This window comes from Plectropomus leopardus, chromosome 18 (genome assembly GCF_008729295.1).
Source record: "Plectropomus leopardus isolate mb chromosome 18, YSFRI_Pleo_2.0, whole genome shotgun sequence".
Classification (NCBI taxonomy): Eukaryota; Metazoa; Chordata; class Actinopteri; order Perciformes; family Serranidae; genus Plectropomus; species Plectropomus leopardus.
This window is the reverse complement of record NC_056480.1, coordinates 11,997,907-12,024,893: the sequence shown is the minus strand read 5'-3', so window position 1 is coordinate 12,024,893 and position 26,987 is coordinate 11,997,907. Positions and strand designations below refer to the sequence as shown.

General features: G+C 39.3%; 1 protein-coding gene and 1 pseudogene across 2 annotated transcripts; both read right to left on the bottom strand.

The window, feature by feature from the left end:
- Nucleotides 1-66: 66 nt before the first annotated feature.
- LOC121958160 lies at nt 67-5,563 on the bottom strand (annotated as a pseudogene).
- A 3,240-nt stretch (nt 5,564-8,803) lies between these two features.
- Nucleotides 8,804-26,905, bottom strand: anln (anillin, actin binding protein). Of its 2 annotated transcripts, none has more exons than XM_042506730.1 (23): nt 26,750-26,905; nt 24,500-24,650; nt 23,950-24,393; nt 23,128-23,456; nt 20,802-21,162; nt 20,164-20,369; nt 19,957-20,064; nt 19,730-19,841; nt 18,343-18,659; nt 18,099-18,247; nt 17,852-17,993; nt 17,564-17,699; nt 16,701-16,883; nt 16,300-16,426; nt 16,060-16,108; nt 15,529-15,582; nt 15,123-15,155; nt 14,985-15,003; nt 14,338-14,450; nt 13,168-13,254; nt 12,950-13,057; nt 11,628-11,800; nt 8,804-10,983 (listed from the first exon to the last, which is right to left on the bottom strand). In XM_042506730.1, exons 1-23 carry the CDS (start codon nt 26,765-26,767, stop codon nt 10,869-10,871), a joined length of 3,534 nt encoding a protein of 1,177 aa, XP_042362664.1. In that variant the 5' UTR covers nt 26,768-26,905; the 3' UTR covers nt 8,804-10,868. The 2 variants fall into 2 exon arrangements, with proteins under 2 accessions (XP_042362664.1, XP_042362665.1); XM_042506731.1 differs by having other exon boundaries at nt 20,802-21,159.
- Nucleotides 26,906-26,987: the final 82 nt, after the last annotated feature.

Here is a 26,987-nt window from a genome sequence, read left to right as displayed (position 1 = left end):
GACAACTATACGCCCTCAGATGAGGGCGTATACACAGTCACATGCGATAAAGATGTGACCCTGCCTTTACTGAGCATCAAAACCGTTGATCCACCGTGGCATCCAGAAATGGGGGAGCCACTCAGCTCGGCCTGGGTAATGCTTTTCAAACATCTGTCTGAAATAAAATGCCTCTTTGGAGCATGGCGGGTTGTGAGGGAACCTCTTGTGAGCGTTCTCCATCTGGTCATCATTCACCTGAGATAAGTTAGAACGCAGGTCATAGTTTATGGTACATAAGGTACAATATATCTAAGATGTTATCAATTATGTTGGTTTTTGGTATGCACACATACATTACTGGAAACACACGATAAATACATTTGATAAAATATCATTATGTCCTATATGTGGATTTGAGATTTCAACCATCAAAAGAAAAAATATGTGCATAAAATTTAAACGTTTAAGCCAGCATACCCTTATACAGCACTTGGTATGATATCTTATGAAAATGCACATACAACAGTTGGTATGATGTTGAACAAATTAGCACCCCACATATGGCGCCTTCGCTTTATGTACTTCAGGTAAAGTTATGTACTTAATGTGAAGTTTTGTGTGTTAGGTTTAAGCCTATAGTTGGGCATTGTCACGTTAGGTATTTAACTAAAGTAACTTACTTAACACGAAGTTACGTTGGTTAGTTAGGCAAGTAAGGTTAGATAGCAAAAGAAAAATGGTTTGAAGTTGTGTCACGTATTTAACGTAAAGTTGCGTTCGTAACGCAAAGTTAAGTAGGTTAGGATTAAACATGGCAAACATGGCTGTGTGTTGTCATGCTGTATACTTAATGTAAAGTTACGTAGCTTAACATGGTGAGAACATACATTTAAATAACTTGTAGTTCACTTGATTTCAAACAGGACACAAGCACTCATCTACTGGGGAAAAACCCTATGTTTGTTTGACCCGTTCATAACTCTAACCTGTGCCCTGAAGTAGAGTTTTATTCTTTATACTACTTCCTTTTTTACTCACATACATACCAAAGATTCTAAGCGCTCCTGCAGGTGGTTGTACCAGAACTTCTCAGGCAACATCAGACCATTACCGAAGGGTACTTTCTTCCTCCACAGAATCTCATCAGGGATCAAATTCAGACCTCGAAAAGAGTCACGCAGAAGGTATTTCTCCACTCCTCCCTGGGTACACAGAGCATGCGGCACTGTTGCAAAGTCATATTTCTTTTTTCAAATTACATCTTTATGCACAGACAACAAACAATAACATTACAAAACCTTAGGAATCCTCATCTCCTCAGACAAAGAAAGGTAGTATGCTGTGAATCTGTGATCAAGGAATGGCACTCTGACCTCCAGCCTGAAACACAAGAACAAATTAGTTTGAGATAAGTATTTTTTTTTCTTTGCAAAATTTGAATTTAACCAAATCTGGCTCATTTTTTTATTCCGACTAATTTTGCAATCTCCTGTTTTTAAACGAACCTCTTCTTTGATCATCCATAACATTTTGTGTGATATCTATTAAACATGAACTTTTACTTAATAACCAGATTGTTGTATTTAATGAGTAGCATTGAATCGTTAGGTTAATCACAGAATTGTTTTGGGGTTGGAGGGAAGCATATACATTAACTGGCAGCTAAATGACCCTAAATCTCTGCAGGGAGAGACACCAGAGGTTCAGAAAGTTAATTATTTTGTTGAAATCATTTAGTATGAGTGGAAATTACTTGACAAAATTTAAAAATTTAACCCTGGTATACAATTGGCAAAGCCTATCCAAAACATTATTCCTCCATATTTCAAAAATAATGGTGTCATGACGCTAAATGATAGTTTAAATGCATACATAATGACACTGCTGAAAGAAACAATAACTGAAACAAGTACCCATGTGCAGCAGTGGTGCGATCAGCACGGAGGACATCAAACAGGTACAGTTCCTTCAACAGTCGAACACTGTCCTCTGCAGCTACTTTGGGAGTTGGAGCCTGAAGGCAGAATAAAACACTGTCAGCAACTCATATCTGTGAGGTTTGGTTGATTTTGTTTAGGGTTTAGTGTGTAGGATTTATGGGGCATGTAGTGGTGATGTTGCATATTGCAGCCAACTAGAACTCCTCTTGTGTGCCTAAAACATGTGGGTGGCCAATGCAAAAATGGTAAGGGCCCTAACTAGATCCAGTGTCAAATCAAATTAAAAGCATTGACACCTTTTCAGGCAAGAACAGACTTGCAATGCTGCCCAAGCACAATGAACAAAGCTCAGCCAGGTTTTTTTTCTACATGTGAGGATTATAATATATGCAGTTCACATAATCCAATCGAATAAGAAAACTGATTTTTTTTTTTAGATTGACTTCTGTCTTTGAGCCACTGATTACCACCACCAAGGAGGTTATGCTTTCAGTAAAGTTTGTTTATTTGTTTGTCAACAGGATTATGGGACAACTGCTGTCATCCCCACCCTGACCTCTAAGACTCCCTCCCTCAATGTTTATATCTAGTGCAGCAAACTTGCTGCACTCATTTTGCCTCTTCTTTCAGTCCAGTGTGGACTTCTGTTCTCACCATGTGGAAATAACTGTATCCCTGAGTCAGCTCATCTGAACCCTCTCCACTGTAGATTACCACACTGTCTGTCTTCTCCTTGATGTACATGGAAACTAAGAACATCCCTGCAACAACAAAGGTCACCAAAATGAAAAAAATACTCAGGAAGTTCTGCTTTTAAATGGTTTTAAACATTTCTTTAGCAAGAATATCACTTTTATTTTAACACTCACCAACAGCGGCATGTATGTTGCTCATGTCGTAGGTCTCTAGGTGGAAAATGACTTTCTCCACTGCTCTGATACCTTCCTCAACAGTAAAGTTCACCTCATGATGTTCACTCCCAATATGTGCCGCTACCTGATGAACAAAGAGTCAAAATAATTTAATTTGAAGGCGCAAAGTTTTGCTGTAAACAAACAAAAGTTATGTTAGCATTCATCAAAGGTGCGCACGCTCATGCACGAAACAAAGGATACAAGCCAAAAATTTAAATCAGACTTTTTGTCACTTTTTAAAGGGTCATCATGAGTGAGATGCACCATGTGAAAACAATAGCAGCGATGTGTCACAGCGTCAGCTGTGTGATGTTTAAATGTTTTAGGAGATTTAAAATGCCAGATAAATATAAATTTAAAAACCACGGCAGGCATCAGTATTGATAACATTTGTACTGTGTGATAATGTTGCTCCTTCACATGCAGTTTCCTTGTGCTTTCAATTATGTGTTGCATTGTTATTTGTGCTTTGAAGTTCCCTTTGAATATACATCCTCTACCTTTATTTTGATTTAATATGTGTTTATCTTATTTTTAAAAGGAACTGACCTTGCGAGCAGCTATGACGTCTGGACTGTCCTCTGACCCGACTGAAAATGTCTGGATGGGATACTGCAGCTTCTCGTCCTTGGCCAACTTCACCAGTGTAGCAGCAACCAAACTGGAGTCCAGACCACCTGAAGAGCACACAACGTGACTGTTGATCACGATTAAGCATCACAGAAATAGACTATAAATACTTTCTGTGACTGTGAAATAAAATATACCTGACAGAAGACAACCAATTCTCCTGTGAGCCATGAGACGTTTCCTCACAGCATTTTCAAACAGTGTTCTGATGTTGCTTTTTACTTCTTCATCAAAACCTGTGGATACATCAGTTTTATAACATTCATATTGAAGAGTTAATAATAAATGATTTCCAAATGACTACATTTACATTAGTTAACAATCAACAGCTGCATACTTGACGGCAATCTCTCCACAGTGTCGTATTTGGCATGAGCGGGCTCTTTTGTGCAGCAGTGAAACTGCTCCATTCGGATGGACTGAACTTTGCCGTTCTGCTTCAAATCAAAGACCTCAAAGTGCCCAGGAGGAAAGGTAACAATGCTGACATTTTGGGTTTTGGAGTGAACAAGGTCTGTAAGGCCTGAGAACAGAATAACAGTGACTTAATAATGGATATCAAACACATCACTACATACCCTGAACTGCTGGAGAAGTAATAAACTATCCCATTACCTTTGGCCTCTGAGCAGACTGCAAGAAATCCATCGTCTGTGAGGAGTTTGAACAAAGGCCGGACTCCGTACGTATCTCTTCCCAAAAAAGACTTTTCTGTTGGCGGTGTCCAGCAGAATAAAAGCGAAGACGCCATCCAGCAGAGACGCCATCTCCTGGATGCCAAAGCGGTCATACAGATGGAGCAAAATCTCACCATCCACTTGAGTCTGGTGATCAAAGTCAAAGTGCTTCCTCAGCTGAAAAGGAAAACACAATTATTTCATTAGAGGTCAAAGAACTGTCATTAACGATACACCAGGTGCTGCACTATAAATTTATTAGAGTGTTTTTTTTTTTTTTTTAAATGTAAGCATGTTACAACATAATGTTAGTGTGTTGATGAAAATTTGGAGGTCTGGCCTGCTAGTCGCATTAAATAGAAAGTCTATCTATTTGAAAGTGCAACCTGATGTATGTGAAATGACTGCAATCTGTTAATGCTGCAGTACATGGTGACGGCACGCACTGAGTAGAAATTAGGCGCCAGCACCACAGAACCAATGCCAATAAAAAATTCAATTAGGATCTCTTTCATGGTGGACGAATAAATTCCCTAGTTCGACACCATCTGGCACTGGGTGGTGGTTAATGTTATGACCCCATAAACAGCATAAATAGCAAAGGGAGTCCTTGTAGGAAAGAGGTTGTGGCGGTGGGCGTGTCAACAAGCACTTTCACCTGGGAGACCGCACTTTGTGTACTGTGTGAAACTAAATCACAGCTATGACTTTTTTTTTTTAATGTCCTCTACATAATTATGTCGTACTGCATATCATACTTATGCCACCATCAAATAATGTGGTATTCAGTTTCTGGTGATTTCATCTATTTCCCAGAGACTAAGCTGCAAAAAAAGCAAGGCTGATGATGATTGCTGGACAGACCAATAGATGGACAAGAGCCATTCTATATTATTATCTTTCTACATTTAATTACAAAAAATAAATTTAACACCTGTGGAGCACAAGGATCAGTTTTTTCTGCCGGTTTAGTGATTCACACTGCCCCATAACATTTTTTTTAACTCCTAGCATTCTCCCTCAAAGATTTTTTTATTTGCATGTAGACCAAAATACTTGTTTTTTTTATTAAAATAAGATTTTGCCATGTTGTTGAGCCTAAGTTGTGTGAGCTAGGCAAAGTGGTTTCAATTATATTTGTATTTTCCAAAGTCAGTTGTAATTGGTCTTACCAGAAGATGGTTGTAAATCTCTCCGTTGTAGCAAAGCCACAAGAAAGGAAACTTCTTGATGCGTAAGGGTTGCATGCCAAACAGCTGGTCCACAATAGCCAACCGGTGGAAGCCAAAACAGCAGTTGGTGAGGCCATCGACGCTCTCAAAGCGGAAGGCATCAGGGCCCCTGTGAGCGATCTTCATGGCAATGATGCACTGAACTGACAGCATTCATCACAGCCAAACGAAGCCCAGATACCACACATTGCATAGCTGTGGAAGATGGATAGCTTTACAAAGGAAATGGAGACGGAGTTAATTGGTTATTCTTTACAGTGTATGATGAAAAGGAGTACCTTACCTGTTTTGTTGCAGTAGTTTGACAGGATGAGCTCTTTACAATGAGAGACTATTAAGCCAGTTTACACTTCACACAGGGGCCTGTCTAGGGAGCGGCCTGGGGTGGCACGGCCCCCCCTGAAATCTGATTGGCTACCCCAGGTGCCACCCCCATTATAATTGGCTATCTGCCAAGTCAGTTTGAAATGTTGACAAGTAAACTGAATTTTCATTCATTAGAGCAATTCAGTCCTAAACCTGAGAGACAGTAATGTGCCAGAGTGATGTCTAACCTGACTAATATTACAAATAAATTGGTATAACTATTAAAAAGTTTGCTCTCACAGGACTTTTTGTTTTTGTATTTTTTGGCACTTTGATTTTGTTGGCACTTCATACTTTCTATCATACTATTTACTTTTGAAGGAACAACTTCTTCAAGTGTGTAAGCTTAAGTTCGAATTTGTGTGGTGTCACTCTGTTGTGTTGTGATTGGTCGTATATTTATCTTTTGAACTAAACTATAAACAGCAATGTAATACACTGCAATGTTAGTAATTAAAGTAGGCATGGACAGTGGAGAAAAAAAAAAGGTAAATTAAAGCTATGTTGACGCGTATGCCCGCAGCAGCACTCGCACTTCATGCCACCCCTGCATACGTCAGAGCCCCACTTGGGCCACTGTAGTAAAAAAAAACATCTGGACATGCTATTGACCTCACACCGGTCCACTGGTCCCCAACCTTTTTCAATTTAGTGTACCTCCCAAAGCCCTGTTAGGTGAATCAAGTGCCTTTTCATTAACACCACCTGTCATGTATCAAATGTATTCATAATACAACATGTAGTACTAAAAAGATTAGTCCATCATATCCATGGCAACGTTGTAGCTTAACTGCCAGAGCTGGAGCAAGAAACAGCTGAAATATTGATACAAAATGGATTGGTTTGTTGCCAGTTTTGATTTATTGTCAGTCTCAGTTTTGATGAATGGTTGGAAGAGGATGAGAGGAATTAAAAACAGAGAGAAAATAGAGATTTGGGGCAATATCAAATGGAGAGCTCAATCAATTTGAAATGTCCAGGAATGATCAGAGTACTTCCCAATGAAGGCTGTCAGGTGTTTCCAGGACTATCTGAAAAGGACAAAACTTGATGTGGATTTTGCAACTCAGCTCAACACGATTCTTTGTGAATTTTATGGCTCAGTAGGAAATAACGAGGGTCAGCAAGACTCCATTAGTAGGTACATCAGGTTGATGCATCAACCATTTCAGCAGCGTACCTTTCTCTCAGTCAGGCATGGTATCTCATGCAAGACACTAGGTTCACAACATCAAACAATGTTTTTTAGTGGACTCAAAGTTTCTCAAGGGAGCAGGCCGCAAAAAAAATGGAACATCATGCCGCGATCACTGAGGAGGACCTGATAGTCCTGAGAAAGTCGGAGGCAATGAATCCAAACACACCATGGGGTCTGGCAAACAAGGTGTGGATCAAAATCCAGTTACATTTTGGAAGGAGGGGATAACGCCACCATCTTTTGAAATAAAAGTAGATTTAAACAGGTGGCTTTATCGAGGAGCAACAACAAACAGCAACCAGGGGGTTTGCAGGGTTGTGATGATGTTCAGAGACTCCAGCAATGAAAAGGTTAAAGGCACAGGTGATATCAAGAGGATCAAGATGCAAGTGGGCAGCTGACACATTGGTGGCACTGGCAGAACATGTCAACAAACTTGCACAGGTGGGGACAGAGGTGTAAGAGTGCCTTTGGTGTCAAATGTTCAAGGATCCAGTGCTGGCTGTAAAAAAAAAAGTCCTGAGCAACATTTAGTTTTAGGCAGCAGAGTGTCTACAGTTATCAAGACAATTAAATTAAATGTTTTTAAATACATTCAAATACATACATTCTTTCAATATTAAAATTCATAAAATGAATCTAACTTTTCAAAAGACCTGCAGACATCCTGAAGCAGATACAATGAGAAATTAAACCTAAGACCTTAACCAAAAAAATTCATTTTTGCCAAAATGGACCCCAATACACAGGAAAACATTCAAAGACAGACGCATGAAAGGGAGATGAGCAAACATACCTAGATCCTCAGAAGAAGACAGTTGCTGCTTTGCAGTCCTCCATGCTCACCTGACCAAAGGCTATGTGTAATGCCTGTTTCACCATGTTTTGTCCATGCTTATAGGAACAAAAACTATAAGAGATACAAGACAAGAAGTCAAACTGTCTGTCATTTGTCTTAAATTATTTTGTTTGTAGATATTTTACCTGTTCATATTGAGAAAAAACATCACTGCAAAAGATGTATAAAATGCATGATCACATTACCAATCTACATCGATACTACCTGCTGCTGTTTGATTACTAGCTGAGCAACTCAGACAAACCTGCCACGTCCAGCACCTCCTGGCATTACATGTAAGCAGCTTTCCCACCCTTGCATCAAAGTCTGTTTCCCCTTCCAGTTATGTTTTATTTAACACAGCTGCTCATGGTCACTGTCAGACTTTGACACACTGTCCTGCTGGAGCTGTCTTTACATTTTACAGGCCACGCCCAGAATCTCCCAACCACAGTTTTAATACTCTGTTTGTGATCCTTGAGGTTTCGAACAAGGCCTGTTCGCTTTTTAGTTACCGTTATAACGATAAGGCAAGACAAATTTATTTATATGGCACATTCCATAGCCACCAGCAACCCAAAGTGCTTTACAGATCAGTCGAGTCAAAGTTCATTGTAGCCAAATCACAAAGCATGTCCCAAAGGACTGTAAAAATAGTACATTTAAATTAATTCCAATTTGATCTACAAAGTCTAGTATCACAAATCACAATTCAATCTGGAGGGTTTTACAACATACGACATCCCTCTGTGCCTGGACCCTGACAGCAAATATGGAAAAACTCCCCCCAAAAAACCCTTTAACAGGGAAAAACTGGTAGAAACTTCCAAAGGATCAACTGGGGGAGGTAACTGGATAGATTAACTGGATGAAATATAGCGAAGATCATCACTTTCAGTTTCTACTACATCAAAGACACTATGGCATTTAAATATCTCATAGCTCTCAAAACCCATTGTAAACTCCATTTAATGTTACATTTCAATAACATGAGAGAAGGAACTTCAGCATTAGTAACCTGGTCCATTTTGGTCAAAGCAGGCATTTATTGTCTCAGATCCACAAATGCCTGACAAACTGAAGAACTGAAATCTGTTAAGTAACTACTGAAATTATTAACATATCTCCTGTTTGCTAGTATTTGTCATGATGAAAATGTATGTATGCAGAAACAATACATCGGGTGTAGTCTGAGTTTTTTATCAACATGATGAAAAGGCTTCGTCTTTTACTTGCATTAAGGTGAAAATCTGTTAATAGGAAATTGTGTTTACAAACATCTGAGGGGTGACTGTAAAGTCTGTTAGACACTCAACACAAGCAACACAAGGGGTGTGAGGGGGAAAAAAAGGGTCCCAAATATTTGCAGTCGCATCATCTGCTGCAACACAGCATACTTCAGATATTACTGGTGAACTAAAAACAAAAGAATTAACCTCCTTAAAACACAACAAAAAAGACCAACTGCTGCCTTTACAGAAATAACTTGCCACCAAAATGGCCATTTGTATATATTTGTACTTACTCGTAGCGCATTAAATTTAAATTCATGAATGAAACTTGGTTTTTCTTGCATACCTCCACGGTAAATGGAGAATCCATAAAAGATGAATAAATTTAAGAAATTAGGTAATAGGGGTCTGCATTTAACAACAGCAAAAAAACATCTCTTTACAAACTCTGACACAACTAGTGCAGTATAATCCTAGTCTCCTTTATCCAGTTGTATGCTTAATACTTCCCAAACACATGCATTTTCTCTCAAAATGTTACAACATACTATATTCCAACTATATTGATATGGTTTTGCTGTTGTTTAATGCGGACCCTGATTACTTCAATTTACGAAAAATGTTCACCTTTTTTGGATTCTCCATTCATCATGAAATCATGTAAAAGAAATGTTTTCATCACAATAAAGGTAAGACGCAGCAAGTAATTGATACACAAATTAAAATTTGGGGGGCAAAAATATTCCTTTAAGACTGACTTGAAGTAGACCAATAGAACACAAGTTTCAATAGTAATTACTACATACACAGAAAAAGCCAATATGAAACAAAATAGCGTCCTTTGTGCAGACATTGTTACTTTAAAACATTAAATATAATATAAGGCTGACTGATAAATAAGCAGGCCAATATCTTGACATATATGTATAGCTATCAGCATGTATGCCATAAGTACTGAACTGCGATAAAATTTGTTTAATTTACAAACGGTGCCGCTGTTACATAGTTTGTCCACCAGACAGCGCAACAACTTTATGTTTATGCTGTAAAGTCTTCTGAATTGTTAATCTGTTGGTCACAATTCTGCTGTATTTAAAATGGGACCCTTATTGAAACAATTTTGTTATGAATGTATTTAAAAATGAGTGTTGGACGGGTTGTAATGTAGAATGTGTAACAGACTTTACCGCCCCAGTTCTCCAAAACTTGAACTCCCACACTGAAATAATTACATAAACACTGAACAAACATTATAAACAGAATAAAAGCTGGTGTATAACTGGTATCAAAAAGCTGTGCGTGACAATTTAAGAAAACCACATGAATGTCCTGCCACAAGTTATAAAAGCTAATATTTATATATATATAAAGTAAAAACTTACCAAAAGTATAAGTATTGTTCTGTGCTGTCATGCAGGAAAAATGTGACAGAACTGTGGTGTTTCAAATTAGTATTCATCTGTTATTCCAACACTATCAAATATAGTAATTTCAGCTTTGAAACCAAATAATTTAAAGCCATGCATTATGTGTCAAGAACACTAAATATTGGCGTCAACGTGAAAAACAGCAACTCAACAATACCCCAAAAGATTAAAGTATCAGACCTGTCTGGAAATGTATTAAAAAAAAATAGTGCCGAACCCCGACTCCTACATAAAATACTGTACTGTAATGTTTTAAACGTATGGCTTTATTAATTCTCCTCTGATCTATAATTTGCGCGTTTGATTACTTATCTCCTGGATAATATCCACCAGTAAAACAATTCTTACACTGTATTGCACTTTATAATTGCATGTGTCACTGATATTGACAGTCCAAAAGATAGAAGGGCTGGTAGTGACAGAGTGCGGTAATTACAGCGGCCTGTAACAGGCGTCTGGTTGCCACATTCGCAGATCCACCAAAATCTGGTTCAGTTTCTTCATCCACAAATTCCTCTCATCCTTAGTGTCTGCACTCAGCCAGTTTCTGCACAGAGAAAAATCATATTTAGCAAAGCAAAGCAGGGTCTTTGTTACTTATAGACAGGGTTCCCACACATTTTTATCAACAAAATTTCTAAACTTTTCAGGATGCATAATAAAATTCCCATTTCAGAAGAGCACGTGCTTCATTGTGTCTGCAGCACTTGCTGGCCCGTTTAAGGTACTATTACACACAAAAACAGGAGTGTTTTAAAGGGGAAGGTTTGGCCTGTATTACTCATGGACAATGAGAACCGTGTGGGTTTTTCCTTTGTATCAAGCAGCAAATAAGTTGTTTACGTTAATTTGCCTTACTTGTCATTGCACCTTTTCCACTGCAACTATTATGTGTCACATTGTTGATGCTAAAATGATATATAATGCAGTTGGAGCAAAAGAGACATATGTTATGTTAATGGCTAACTTACAGAAGATTAATTTGCCATTGTGTTACATTACATAGATGGTTACAATTATTTCATTACACACACAAAAAATCCCATGATTTTTCCCAAGGCTTTCAATGAATTTTACTAATTCCATGATTTTTCCAGGTTTTCCATGACCTTGGGAACCCTGTATCGAGAGGCTTTTAAAATATATTTATACATGTAATCATATGCATACATATAAATGGCAAGAACTTACTTGGTGACACACATAGTATTTTTGCACTGGCTGACCAGCGTTTCTTTGTCATCCTCTCTTTGTGGACGGACTGTGATGAGCTCAAATGTGTTGGGTCTGGCACAAAACTCTCTGTTGGCTGGTTCCACCTTCTTACTGGTGCAGTTAGCCAGATTGACTCGACCAATGGGATTCTAACAGAGGAAGAAAGAAAAAAAAGGGGGGGGGGTTTAACAAAGAGGCAACAGAGACATAACATGCTTAACTCGGTCAGGTGTCAGTACATAAACACCTAAGATATGTTTAAAATAATTTAGAAAGACTGTCACCATTACATTTTGTCCACCACAGCACAATTGTGCTTCTCATAAAAAAGATATCACAGGGCCTCCCTCCTATATGTTAATTATTCAATATAATGGGTGCCCCTTGCTTCAAACATTAGAGAATAGCACAGGAAGCCTTTATTGTCATTAAACAAGTACATCAAAATTTGAAAGTGCCATCTATGAAACAGTGCAAATATTCAAAATATAAACAATGACACAAACCAATAAACTATGAGTCACACAAACAATGAATAAACAAAGGGCTGAGAAATACTTTAAACTAAGGTAGAAATGAACTATTTGTTGTTGCACAAAAAAGAAAGTATGTTATTACACAGAATGGCTATTGTTATGGTGTGACTGTGTGAAGAACCAAACTGATTTTCCCAAATGAACTAGAAAAGAGGACGAGCAGTTAGCTCTAAATACAGTAAAAAAAAATAACCCAGCCATTTCAAAAAATAATAAGCACAGATTGCATAAAATACTGGACGGAGCCACCGTGACATCACCCATTGGTATGTGTCGCCATCACCATCTTAGATTTTTGGAGCCAGAAGTGACAAAATTTAGATGAGAGGAGGATTTTCGCTAGAAAAAAAAAATCAGGCTTAAAACCATAAAAACAAAATGAACTTACCAGAAAAACTAAATATCCAACTCCTTCGAGGTGCTCTTAGCACAACCACACAACTAAACACTTTCCAACACAAACCATATTTCTCATTTGCTTTGACTCCCCTGGTGTGAACACACACTCAGTGGACCGCCATGCACAGCCTCACCCATGTCAACATAGAGGTGTGCAAGTTGGACTGGATGCAGATGCTCATGCAGTCAGCCATAATGGCCATTTCATCAGTAACGTTCAGTGGGAAAGTGGAATGTGTGTGTTTTGCCTGGATCATTGTTTACCTGAAGGTGGCAAGTGTTAAATAGCATGACCTGTAAAGTCACATAGCTACATAATTTTAGCTTTATAATGACTGTTTTGCTGTAGACGAGCTCAGTTACCTTGCGTTTCTCATCATCGGGGTAGGTCCAGTAGGAGATGCAGTATCCTGACAAAACACACCACCTCCTGTGCCACGCTCCGAATCCACTGACATCTTCAAACATAGTCTTGAGGGGGAGGATTAAAATTACAAAATTGGGAAATAGCATCAGAAAATCACTGCCAGCCTCGTAAGCATGAGTTAATCTGTGTCGATGTCTGATCTGTTTGCACTCACCAGGAAGCCCTTCTCCTCCACTTTTGAGCCAACTTCACACTGCATCTTGAGGTAGATGTGGCCCTCCAGAGGGCACAAGAACGGCACCTTGAATCCAACGTACAGACACTTCATGAAAACTTCGAATATCACATTCACCATTTAAAAGCATTAGAAGGTATAGTTAAACAAATTAGGTTAGTTTCTTTTAAGATGGTTAACAACAGTTGCTTAAATGCGCCTGTCAGAACAAAGACAGACAAAAAGAGAACAGATCTGTGGTCAGATTGAGCTGATTATGTTAGTGCAACATTGAATTTAGGAATATTCTTTGTTAGTGTGTTCACCCTTGTTCCACACAAACAAAAACAAAGAAGCGTACAATAGAAAATAGTAACCTTGGTATGAAACATGTCACTGAGAAGCTCTCTTTCACTTCCTTCACATTTGATCTAAAAGAAAGATATCGTGTTTGGTGAATGAGTGCACAGGGAGAACGACTGTCCCATGAGACCAAACAGAGTTACTGTGAGTCTCTGTAACGGCCTCACACAAATACACGACAATGATCCAAGTGAGCCATTGCCACCACACATGCAGTGCAGCCTGGGTAGTGTGTCTTCAGACAGGGCCGTCTCTAGCCATTTTGGTGCCCTAGACAGCAGCAGATTAGTTAGGCATTGCACGTCCTTCGATGTGACTGCTCCTGCACATCCCAATGTCAATGCTGAATCGATATATTCTGCAGTCCTATGTCAACACATATACAGGCTCTGTTATGTAAACAGCCAACTTACAGAAAATAAATTGACTGTTACGTTGCATTACGTGGAAAGTTATCTCCACAAGTTACTGCAAAAATGAATTTCATTATGCACAACAAAATTCCATGAATTTCCCAAAGCTTTCAATGATTTTTTTTTCCCAATTCCATGACTTGTCCAATTTTTTTTTATAACCGTGGGAACCCTATCTTTCATAAAAGTAAGAGTTTTTATTACTCAAATGATAGATGCTTGAATTGATGAAATACTCAAATACTAAAATATTGGAAAGCTGCAACGCTACTTGAGAAAAATCCAGAGATATATTGAATGCAGAATTAAGAGGGAAACTTAAGGGCACTAAAAGTGTGAATATGGAAAAGGACACGAGGATATCATGAAACAATGACATTAACGGCTTCTGTACCTTCTCCAGAGGAAATTTATTTTTCCCGATAGAGGACAGGTTGAGCTTGTGTGATCCCACCAGGACAAAGTTACTGGTGCGAACAGCGTTTGGGCCTCCTGGACTGGCGACAACTACACACACAAAAAGAATGACATCATGAACACCTCATAGAAAAACATCAAGATTACTTGTCCTAAAGAGAACCACTCAGCCAGTAAAAATAGTTAAATAATAATTATTATTATTCTTTTTTGTCAAATTTGTGAAAACAACCCTGATGATGTCATTAGCTTTGGCTTGAGTACAAATTCATGACAGGAAGCATGCGTTACACAGTAGGAATGCAAAGTTTCAAACAGCTTGGGCTTTTACAAGGCTCAGTGGCTGTAATCAAGTTGGGGATTAAGCGGTTTTGGAGCTTCACCTATACTAGAGAATAAAAATGAAATATCTGCTTCTGCTGCTTCAGTTTTCACATTTGTTCTTACAGGTCTCACAAATTTATTGAAGTGCGTTAATCAATCCTAGACTATCCCTTTAAACAAAATTAACATCTAGTGACCTGCATTTACTGCATCATTAAAGCTTTTTGTGCAATGAGAAAGGCATCATTACGTTCAACTCAACAAGCAAATAATTTTGACTGATTTCATATTTTGACATACCTGGCGTCTGGCCACTTTTCTGCAAGACAAGAAATAAAATCAGCAATTAAAAAAAATAAAACACAAGCAGAGAAGTAAGACACATTCTGTTATAAAAACACAGGGAAGAAAGTTTTGTTTGACAGTGGAAACACTTACAGTGATGGCGAGGAATCTCTTTGGAGTGATAGCCTGAAAGATAAAAGATAAAATTAATTCAATAGGAGATATGTGAGTGACAGCGCGTGTCTGGAGGATATATCTGATGCCGGCCGGTTAGCATTTTTCTCCATTAAATAAAACGATACCTGGAGCTGTGTAAAAAAACAGTGACATTGTTCAGATTAGGTCTGCCCACACTGTGCACACCCACCAACATGTGAGGGGATTTAAGACAGAAACTGTTCATACCGGCATACACAAATCATGGGCCTCATGAAGCTGTTTCCATATTGACTGGACACACACACACACACACACACACACACACGTACATACTGAGTGTTAAAGCATGCTACATCAGTAACTGACAATGTGTTTTCCATTTGGAAAATAAAAGACTCACCTTTGACTTGCTGGGTTTCTTCTTCTTGTCACTGCAAACATCACGCTTCTGCACCTAATGATGTCATCAGCAAATGCACAAAATTGTAATGACTCAGTTGTCAGTAATTTTAGACAGCAGTTCAGTACTATAACATTTGATAACCAGTTACCAAAATTTGCTTTACAATGCAAAAATATCCAAATATACAGACATAAAAAGATAAACCAGGGGAGAAAAGAAAAGAAATATCCTCTGGTTGATGATACTTAATTAATTGCAAAGCACTTTTCCTAATGTCTTTAGAGCAATATGTGAATGCAAAAATCATGCACGGATCTGCAAAGAACCTGCAGATTTTTCCTAGACATTAAAATGTGTTTTGACAGCAGATCTGGAAAACAGAGGAAATTAATGCCCAACTAACATAACTGTAATGTGTGTAAAAGGTGTAAAGACCAGTAAATACAATACTATTATATTAATAATACTAATATTATTAATACGTGGTCAGAGCATCGTTATTTTAATAAACCATGATGTGACACTCACCAAGCTATAGACCTCAATGTCAATTTCAAAGTCACTGGAAACATCAGATCTGAAAGTGAAGAGAAAGAGTCGTTACTATTCAGCAATCAAGAACAATCAAGTTTTTTGATTAAACCTTTCTGTTCAATAAAGGCTTATTAAATTGAATATGACAAGTACATGTTTTAATAACACAGCCACACAAAGCATTAAGTGTCAAATAATATACATTCTTTATATTAGCAGGAGCGCAGGATTTACATGGTAAACTTGGTAGGGAAAGCCAAGGTGTCCCCACTCAGGCCGCGGTGTGTGCTGGCTAATGGTGTGGCCACAGTGTTCTCTGCTCCAGCACGAATCATCATGAAGAACGAATGTTTGGTCGACTCTGAAATGATCAGGACAGATGACACAGATTAGATTCGGAGTCTTCTTCTGATACTGAAATAAACACTCAGTTACAAGGACTAAATTTAGAGAAAGGCCGTCTTCCTTACTTTGATTTCTAATATTAATGTAATAGCAGTCTTTTCAAAACTCACAGTAAAGACACAGCAAGAAGACTGAAATGTTGACGTATAATACTGAGAGTCTTGAGATAATGTTGAACAATAGTGGGGTTCTGCTGTAAATCACTGTGGTTATATGCATTTTGAGCCTACCTGGCTTGTTTGCAATGGAGCAAACAAAGTCTGCCTTGAGAGGCAGACGCAGCTCCTGCAGGGTGATGGAGCCTTTGGAGGCAGACATGCCGGTAGGTTCTGGGGCTGCAGAGGCCTTTTTCTGGCCTGTTGGGTCTCCTTTCAGACGGTCCAGCTCTGCCTTCAACGCTTCCCTCCTCTCCGCTAAGGTCAAAAGGACAGAGAGTCAAGTTTTGATACAACTGGAAGTGCCCCAATCCTACATACAGGTGCTTTAATATATATATTTACACTGGCGGTGGTGGTAATGTGGTAAGGCAGATGTCAATGAGCCTTTGCACCTGACTGCAGAATAAAAATGGACAACATCCTCCCCAAAGATGGTTTCTTCAACTTAAGTTAGTTCTCATCATGCATATGTATGTTTAAGTGTTAGCAGGCTAGCAGACTTTTCCTCTACACATATGCAGCCAGGATAAATCACACACTTTACCGTCTTCACAATTTATTGTTTCTTATCTGTGAAATAAAAGCCAATTAAAAGCTTCATTTCCACTGAGGGAAATGGTTTAAAAAATTAACAGGAGGTCCATGTCGCCGCACCGTTACGTTTTTTTGGAGGTGCACATCAGGCTATGGCGAAGGCTACACTAAAGGTGCCTACACTGTAAGTACATCATCATCTCAGCGCAAAAGTTTTAATCTAACTTGAAACCCCAAAATGAACTGCAGTCTTGAAATTTAAATAAAGAAAAGATAGTAAGGCATTCTGAAGAATAGCTTGAATAAATATAGATATAATAAATATATAAAGCTTAAATAACTTCTTAAACCATATACAAGTGTGCTGAGTACTGGCTGACTATTTGTCTGTCTAAACTCACTTGCCACCAGCAGCAGCCTCTCTGCTTCAGCCTCCACCTGGGATCCTTTGCCGTGCTCTTCATCTGTGCAGCAGTTGAGTGCCTGACTGGCCTGATGAATGACTGTCTGCTGCAGGTTCATCTCATTTGTCAGAATCTACAGAAACATACAGCAGAGTAATAGTAAGGCTTGCTGTGAGAAGAGAGTTGTGTATATGTACATGACTCAAGTCCTAAGAGTTCATATAAAAACATCACACTTCTACTTTGATCTAGCATGAATCAAAGTTACAAGTATTTATTCCAAACCTTCGTCCTCTGTTTGATACTGAAGAGACTGGATCCTCTGGGTTCCTCTGCTCTGTGAGAGACATCCTCTTTTCTCACAATCACCTGTTTCACATTGGGTCTCTCGGTCTCTTTCACCCTGGTGGACCTATATGCATCAATGCTAGCACAAACGGGACCAGAAACAGATATTTAGGATACATAATTATGCAACAGGGAGGGCAGCCAACTTTAATTCATCCCAGTGTAATAAAATGTGAGCACTTACCTATATGGCAGTTTGTGGTCCCCGTCTAATGCCTCAATACTATCTGAGGAGGCAGTGCGCGTCATGTTAGTTCTCTGGAAGTTGCGTGGTCTGGAAACATCGTCTGGAGTGTTGCTCTTAACAATGAACGAGCTGGCAGGTGTTGACGTCTGCACAAAAGACATGAAGGTATGTCACTGTTAAGCTGTTTCTTGCCATGTTAAGTCAATCTAAGTTGTAGAAAGAACATCATTTTGGTGCCTACCATCATTCTCCTCTCTGGACTCTTCACCACAGCAGCCACAGTCTCTGCTAGTGGAGTGAGGAGGGACATGGAGGAGATATTCAGACCATCTTCCTCCTCATCCTCCTCGTCATCATCATCATCATCACTCTGCTCCAGGACTCCATCAAACAGCTCGTTAATAACTGCAGAGTTGATGGACTGGTCTACATTCATCTCTCTCTCACTGACCACCTCCTCTTCTTGCGGGGTTTCATCAGTTGTTTTCTCTATAGCACAGGTAGCAACTCTCAGAGGACTGGAGGTTGAGGCTGGAGGCGAGACCAGCAACCTGTCACCTGTTATTCAATATAATCTATGTTAGTAAACATTATATTTTCCCACTTTTATCAACATTTAAGATAACAGACACATCTAGCTTTCACAATTTAGGTTCAAATTAGCATGTGCAGACTAAAGACCTTTGGCATTCAAAGCCATCTTTTGAATTTAATTTGACTTGATTTACTGATGGAGTTCAGCAACAACTGAACTATATAAGTACCAGAGATTGCATTGATAGATAGGTATGGATATTGTCCTTGTCACCGAATACCCCGCTTGCTAAAACATCTTCCAACCAACTAGAATTTTAGAGCTGGCTAACACGTTCAAGTAAAGGAAAAAAAAAAAAAAAACTTCTTAGTTAAAACTTTAGAGCTACAGCTTTAGATATCTGCGCACCATAAGGTTGCATGTAGGTCTTGAACAATATAAAAAAATTAGAGGGGGAATTTAACTGATGGCAGTTTTTAAAGTATCAAACATCTACTTCATACAAACTGACAAAAAACTTTGAAGACTAAGCACAAATGTATCTTGCAACCTAAGCAAATAAAAATCAAACATTACAGCATTTTTACCAAATATCTCAGTATCTATAATGCAACAATATTGAGCTGATTTTAAGATTTCTGATCAACAGTAAACAGTGACACATCCATCCACAGTCCTATACTGTTGGCTCTCCCTTTTATACAGCACTATCTCCACTCCCAGGTTTAAGTTTGTACCTTTTATATGAAACAGCAAGACGGCATAACAGCGCAATATTCAGGGAGTGTAAAAGGGGCAAATGAATAAGGATGATATCCCATGACGCTAATTTATAAAGTCTCTGAAATCTTGCAGCAGGAACACTCTTCCTCCAAACTTTTGTATATAAAACACAGCCTGTAGCTTCATCTAGTGAGTTGTAGCAGTTTTGCCAGCATCATGAGTTTTTCATTTGGGAACATGCATTATGACGGTAATTCCTGACTTTTTATCTAAAAAGCTTAAAGCTTTCATGTGGAGAGAATGTAACAGGTGAAAGAAATGCCAATGCTAGTAACTGATCACTCAACGAAACAAAAATGTAACTGAATACCTGAAGGAGTGTGTTTTGTGGGTGTGTCTGTGCTCTCAGTAGAGTGTGCTGTGGGTTCATCCTTCGGCTCACATGGGGCAACATCAACCTTCGCAGGCTTGTCAAGCTGTTCCTAAAAAGCACAATATTTATCAAATATAATCCCACACATGCTAAAAAGACATGAGTATATTGTGAGATGCCAAACATAATTTTGTCATTTGTGTGTCAGATGTTTGCTGGCCAACCTTGATCTCTGTGGTCTTATTGGTTTCTGCAGCTTCATCTTTGTTTATCCACATATTGTTTCCCTTCTGGAAGCGACTGCGGATCTTAGCCAGCTCAGACTCTCGCTCCTAAAATGAAGGGATTTTTTTAAAAAATCTCATTTTACTATTGTGATATCAAACTAAATGATTGCTACAATAAGGGGATACACGATAACAGTAATCTACCAGCTTCTGTCTTTGGGTGAGATCAGCGGTGGACGTGTTTGCAGCTTGGGCAGCTCTGAGCCTCTCCTGTACCAGTCTGGTGTTTGGGGTGACTGATGATGGAGTTACAGTGGGAGTCTTGGGGTGGGGTGTGCCCCCTGCAGGGGAGCCCTGGTTGGTACGCTCCTGGCACCTCTCTCCAAATCGCTCCAGAAAAGATTTTACACCTATTGGGAATAATGAAAAAAATACCCTATTTTTTTAAAACGTGCAGGAAACTAACCAAAATGTCAAACATGATTCAAACCTAGATGTAATATTACTGGCTTGTGCAAATAATTTAAAATATTAGGTTGGGTGTAAACTGAAAATAGAGTTGTAATTCTTTCTAAAAACATGTCAAATCAAAACACAACAAATTAGTTATTTGGGCGCGGCACCTGCTGTATAGTTGAAAAAAAAAAAGGTTGATTGACAAAGGACAAGAGGGTCAATTCAAGTAATTCAGTAACCTGGACACAGCACATCTCGTGTTTTTTACCACTTTTACGAAAGAAAATATGCAAAAGGCTGCCAATGAAGAACTGGATCGTCACTCCATAGTTAGCTGTTTTTTTTGTTTTTGTAAACAAATTCAAATAAACTGCATCATGACTCACCAGGTGCTCCAGCTGTGGCCTTCTCCTGTGCGACGGATGGTTCAGCAATGGTGGGCTTGGCACGAAGTTCTGGCTTCTGGGGGCTGGAGGTGGGGTTGAGGCCCCTGGAGAGGGCCTGATTCCTCAGGGGGCTTTGAGGGACTGATGTTGAGGATGAGGGGCCGGCCTTCTGAGGACTGGATGGGAAGGTCGTTCCCTGGATGGAGCTCTTCTGGGGACTGGAGGGGGAGGTCATCCCGTGGTTGAAATTCTTCTCAGAACTTGTTACTGACTGAAGTGCTGGCCTGGCTGCTGGAGTTTCAGCCTTCTGTGGGCTCGGGAAAACCACTCGGCTTGACTTTGCTGGAGAATTCAAAGCCTGCTGAATAGACATAGAACAGCTCCTTTATTTACAAAGAATATTTAAAAATAAGTTTTGGCGTCCCAGTGGTCTAACTGGGCATTCAGTGCTAAACCAGTATGCAAGCTGCTGCACTGGTAGGGGTATGTTGCTACAATTAACAGGGCAGCCAATGTATTGTGTTGTTGAATGATGTTGCAGTGCATCAAAGAGCGCTCCGCATCGAGACCCCTGCTGTGCCAACACAGTAGCCACACTGAAATCAGTGATGGGGCTGCTTTGTCTCTCATGGTAATGTCCGATACACTGTACACCGTACAAATGTTTTGTCAGACCAACATTTCAAAAGCCAAAGATATCCCGTTTACCATAATCCATTACATAAACCCAGTAAATTCCCACATCTGAAAAGGTGGAACAAGCTAATATTTAGATTTTTACATTAAAAAAAGCCAATTAATTTTCTTTTCTGATGGAATTATTACATCTACATGTAATCACACAGTAATTTAGCATAAAAATATTCCAGGACATTCACAAGATAAATGTTTGCATTCATGTAAAGTAATAATTTAATAAATTAAGGGTTTTGTTTGTTTTTTTTTAAACCCTGACTCTATTTCCCATGTTTTCAAGGAGGGGAACAATTTTTTTTCAAATTGGTCCAGTATTGTGCAAAACCGCTGCTCAGGCTGCAATTTAGCCACTCTGGGAATTTTTGCAACATAGATTTCTGTTGAATGAAAGTACTTGCTTTTGCCACTGACAGGCTCAGATAATTATTCTGTGTCTAACAATTTACAATAAAAGATCTCAACAGAGACAGACCTTTTTGTTAGGGAGTAAACAGCCAAGAAATTATTATCTCCAAACACTCCAGACTCCATTCAAATAAACAGTAGCTTAAACATGTATTAAGGCAGCATACTGTATTTTTTACATCTAATCAGGTGAATAAATGGTTAATTTTGACCACACCAGAATTGCTAATTGTTGGACCAGTTTTAAGATGTTTTTATGAGTTTAATTATATTTCTGTTGACTTTGAATGAAATGTTTTGTACAATGATAAAAACACTGCTTTTTAATTAAACTCTAGTGTGTTTGGCGATAGCAATTTTAGGGCCATTTCTGGTTAAACGAAAAGGATCTTAATTTTAAACAAGGTCTATCTATGTAGGGAAACTTTCCATAGACTTTCAGATATTTACAAAAAATAATCTGAGTCTGTCAGCGGCAAAAACAAAACCTTCAGTGAAATTACTGACGATGAGAAAATGCCCCAAGTGGTTACATCGTAGCCTGTTTTACTGCTGTCTGCAGCAGTCTTGCTCAGTAATGTACCAATTTCAAAAACTTTTGCTCTTATTAGTCATTTAGAAACAGAAACATAAAATACAGGGTCCAGGTTGAAAATATTGAACTTGACCCCTAAGTCACTTCGTCAAATGAGATAACACAATACTGAATGAGCCTATGACCAAGGGGATGAAAGTCCTTGCATTTGCGATATTAGGAACTTGATGAGAGTGACGTTGCCAGATAAACATCACAAGCGGTGCACGGTCATTAATTAATAATCTGCTGTCCCACAATCATCAAAACATGCACACAGTGCTGTGGTAACCCTTTCATCTCACCAGCTGCAGGAAAAATGAAACAAACCTATAAAAAAAAAAACAAAGCAACCAGCCTGGTTTCAAGCCTTCATCTGCCAATAAACACACTGCAATTACCACTTATCTCTGTACGTGCTACCAAAGAGAAGGAAAATGAGATGTCTGAGATTTTTACTTTAATGCAGCCACAAGCATCATGTTCTTGTGAGCTAAGAATTAAAGCATCTAAGTTCTTTTGGGGGTCCTCTAAATCAGAAATGGCACATTAGATCAAATAAAAAAAGCATCCAAAAGTAGATAGCTCATATAAAATCAGACAGCCATAACTGCTTAGGCAGAAGAGCAAGACAATGCAAGGTGAATCTACCTGAGAGCTGGGTGTGAACTTGCTGCTTGCAGTTGAACTGGCCACCACATGGCCAGCAGCACTTGGTTTAGTGCTGGCAGCCACAGTAGCATCTCTGACTTGTAATTTGGGAACGGCCGTACCAGGCTTCTCCTTTGTATTCTCTTTGGGAATGTTAGCATGGCTTAAGTCATCTTCCCAGGATCCAATGGTGGCAGCGAGGTTGGCGAGTCTGCCTCTCCTCCCCAGTGGAGTTCCTGAGGATGGGGTGGGGTCGGGGGGCGGCTGGACCTCAGCTTGTCTCTTCAACAGGGACAGGGGAGTGCAGTCAGGAACTGCATCAGAAGTGTCTGAAAAGGTGGCAATATGTTTATCAGGGTTTGTAGAGCTTAAGGCAAAATGGATTTAAGACTGTCGAAGACTATTTAAAACCAATTTTAAAATAAAAAATTAAAAGAAAACATGAACCAACATGTTTCACTTAAGGTTAAGGTGAATTTCGCCTGAATATTTATTGTAACATAACATGACTTTTTGGTGATGTTAATGCAAGAGGCTTGATTTTACTGTGCAATGCCAGAAAAATAAGATTCATAAGAATCCTTCTTTGCATGTCTGAGCATCTTTAGCCTTATTAGTCTTTTTAAGGATCCGTGGGAAGTCTGGTTTATTTGGGCTGGCGCAAACTTTATAACTAAGACACTAGTTTCTTTATTTTAGCATGAAGTTTCTCTTTTGTTTACACCTTGATAGTGGATTGTGTCTTAAAATTCTTTTAAATTTTGAGCTAAAAAGGTAAACAGCAAACAAAATGATTTCACACTGCACACAAAATATTCCTACCATCGCCATCCCAACACTTTCTCTGCACTGCCAGCCTCTGCAGACGAGACTTCATGCCTGCAGCAGATGGAGCTGGGTCTTCCATCAAGTCCTCCTTGTTGCTCTGCAGGGCTAAACTGACAGGCTCCTTCTTCTCTGCTTCTCTGCTGCTTGGAGGATCAGGAGCAGGGGTGACAGCCATCTTCTCTGGCTCTGGCTGTGCAGTTCTCAGCTGCCCTGGCTGAGACTGGATAGCAGGCCGGTTAGCAGTCTTCTCCAGGGACAAGGTCTTTCGAATGCTGGCAGGCCCCACTGGGGGCTTCTTGTCTGTGGGAGGATCTGAGAGCACAGGAGCCGTAGTCCGTGTCATCATTGGCTCCTGGTTCTCCTCACCAACTGCAGGCTGGACATTTTCCTCTGAGCACCTGCGCTTGGACGGAGAAGGCTTGGAGGACACCTGTGGAGCTGGGAGGAAGTGATGGGCAAATATAAGCAGAGTAGAGCTCCAACTCAATGGTCAAACTGAAAAGACGAGTCTCAGCATAAAGAAAACTAACAATTATGTCCATACCTTTCTCAATGGCTGGCTCACTGATCACACTATTAGTGTCGGCCAGCGGCTCTCTGGGCCTTTTGACCATCTGTCTGTTCGCTGCATTTGGTCTCTCTGCCATTTTCTTCTGCAGGTTTTCTCTGCGAGCCCGAGTTCGCTCCAACAGTTTCTGTTTTGACAAAAAAAACAAAAAAAAACCAAAGTTAAACTCTTACTCCACAGGCTACTGTATACATACAGAGGATGGACAGAATAAAATCACCATCTGTACAATGTTTTCTTTTACAGGAACAATACAACCGCAAACTAAATTACTGAAGAATTGACAGTCTTAGTATGTTCCATTATAAGCTGCACTAAGGTATTATTTTAAGCAAGGCTATTGCATAGAATTGCATTATATCTTCACACAGGTGTTGCTTTTGTTATGTCCATCCCCCTTTGAGTTTTCCTTAAAACTATAAATGTGTTTTCTGTGCATTCTTGCAGCGAACGAGTGCTCCCACAGCAAGTCGAATGTCAGTACTTACAGAGGGGTGGAAAATTACCAGAGGCCCCACGATAGGATATTATCCAACCACTTCAGTGGATACAATATTAATGTAATTTTAAACATTTTGTGATATTTTGAGTATTGCAGTAACATATATAGAGATGTTATAGAGATGTTGGTTGTTGGAAATTATTTCCGTAAGGGAAATTTTATCAACATAAATTTAACAATAACAACCATTTATGTTTGGGCGTTGGGCAGACCACACATTGCATGAACTAGTATTAATGAGGATAACCCAACCAATAGGTTGGTTGCCTTGCAGTTTTAGCTTCATTGTTATTGCACAGGAGAGCTGTATCAATTGCCTCATCTAACTCTTGGAAAAAAATAAAGAAGTGCATTACCTAAACTGTGGACCTCTTTAAAGAAACCTAAGTTTATCTGGCAGCAAGCCATACATCTCATTTTCAGATAATTATCCATTAACCTGAAGTGCCATTGATGTTGCAGATGATGATGATGATGTCTATGTTGTGAAACAGAATCTGAGACTCAGACCTCTTCATAATTACACCCCTGTTGCTTTAAGACTTGGAATAAGTCTGGCTTTTTCATATAGGCTGAAAATTGATTCTGATTCCCCATCTTCCCAGATAACCTCTGGATATCTGTCAGTGCAAATGCGGAACAAGGCACACATCATTGTCTATCTTGTTATGTGCTACTTTATAACAGGCAGCACAACAGCCTAACAGTCCTTCTCCACTAGAGATAAAAAGCCCTCTGTTTGCTTGCCCTCTTTTCCTCTTTTCTTCACACGACATTCCCTTCCCTTGCCCTTGTCACACAATCTGATTTACTGTACTGCGCGTTAAGTTTGCAGGCCCAAACACATTCCTGCAGCTGCACTGCACCGCCTGCACAATTTCTCCAGGCTGTGTGGAAAAAACCTGAGGTCATATTTAACAAGCATTCCTCGGGAATGAGCCACTCCTGCTCTTGGTTGCTGGATTTGAAATTTCACACTCTGTTGGCGCGGTTAACTGGATTAACAAGAACTGTTTTTAGATGTGAATCATTTCTAGTTTTTTTATGCATGAAAGGCAAAGAGAGCCAAGTGTTGGAGAATTTCCAGTGCTGACACATACCATCTCCTTAAATGGAGACAAAGCAGTTTCATTAGACCAACGTTTCATTATAAAGCATGGTGGTGTGATTTTGGTTTAGAGAAGTAAGAGTGGGGTATTATAGTACATTGCACTACAAGGCAAGGCAGATTGACTAACATAGCACATATCATACCCAAAGTAAACCTTAGCCCTGTCACAAAGACTGCCCCAAAATTTCAGTTTGAACTTCAAAGTCTAATAGCAGTACCTGAGCAGTCAGAAGTCTGGTTAAATTGCTTAACAACTTGTCAAACATGTGAAAACCTAAAACATTATGTAGTTAACCGAGCCGTTGGGAGACTATGACACTAATTTTTTTTTTTTTATCTTAGATTTGTGGTTTCTGACAACTGACAAGACAAAGAAACGACACGTGACATGTTTTCATTGTTTTCACACATTTCTATATGCTAACATTAGCTTCCGTCAGTACTATGTATACGAAATACAAAATTTGGTGTCCAGTCTTACCGTTAACTACAAATATCTATAAAATTTAAAAAGCAATGTTAACGTTTGGCAGGTTAGCATTAGCAGAATCAACCTCGCGATAACGTTACATATCAAACGTTAGCTAATGGTAAAGTTAGCTCACTGACTTACCTCAGTAAACGGGTCCATGTTGGACAGTTTATCTCTGACCGAGCAATATTTCAACAACGCTGTATTTTTGAGGGTTTGTACACCAGTATGTGTACACAAACAGGGCGTAATAAGCCTCTCAGCTTCTCCTCTGTCTTTTCGGTTCCTCTTCTCTCTGCAGCACGAAAACAACTGTTCAAATTTGAATTTCAGCGCTGCGCCTACTGCGCAGACTCTAACTGTTGAACGGAAACCCTGA

Coding starts and splice junctions, on each gene's coding strand:
- anln (XM_042506730.1), bottom strand. Junction 13,058..13,167: donor TGGAGGAGAAGGGCTTCCTG/GTGAGTGCAAAC, acceptor CTCCCCCTCAAG/ACTATGTTTGAAGATGTCAG. Junction 10,984..11,627: donor AATACTATGTGTGTCACCAA/GTAAGTTCTTGC, acceptor TTCTCTGTGCAG/AAACTGGCTGAGTGCAGACA.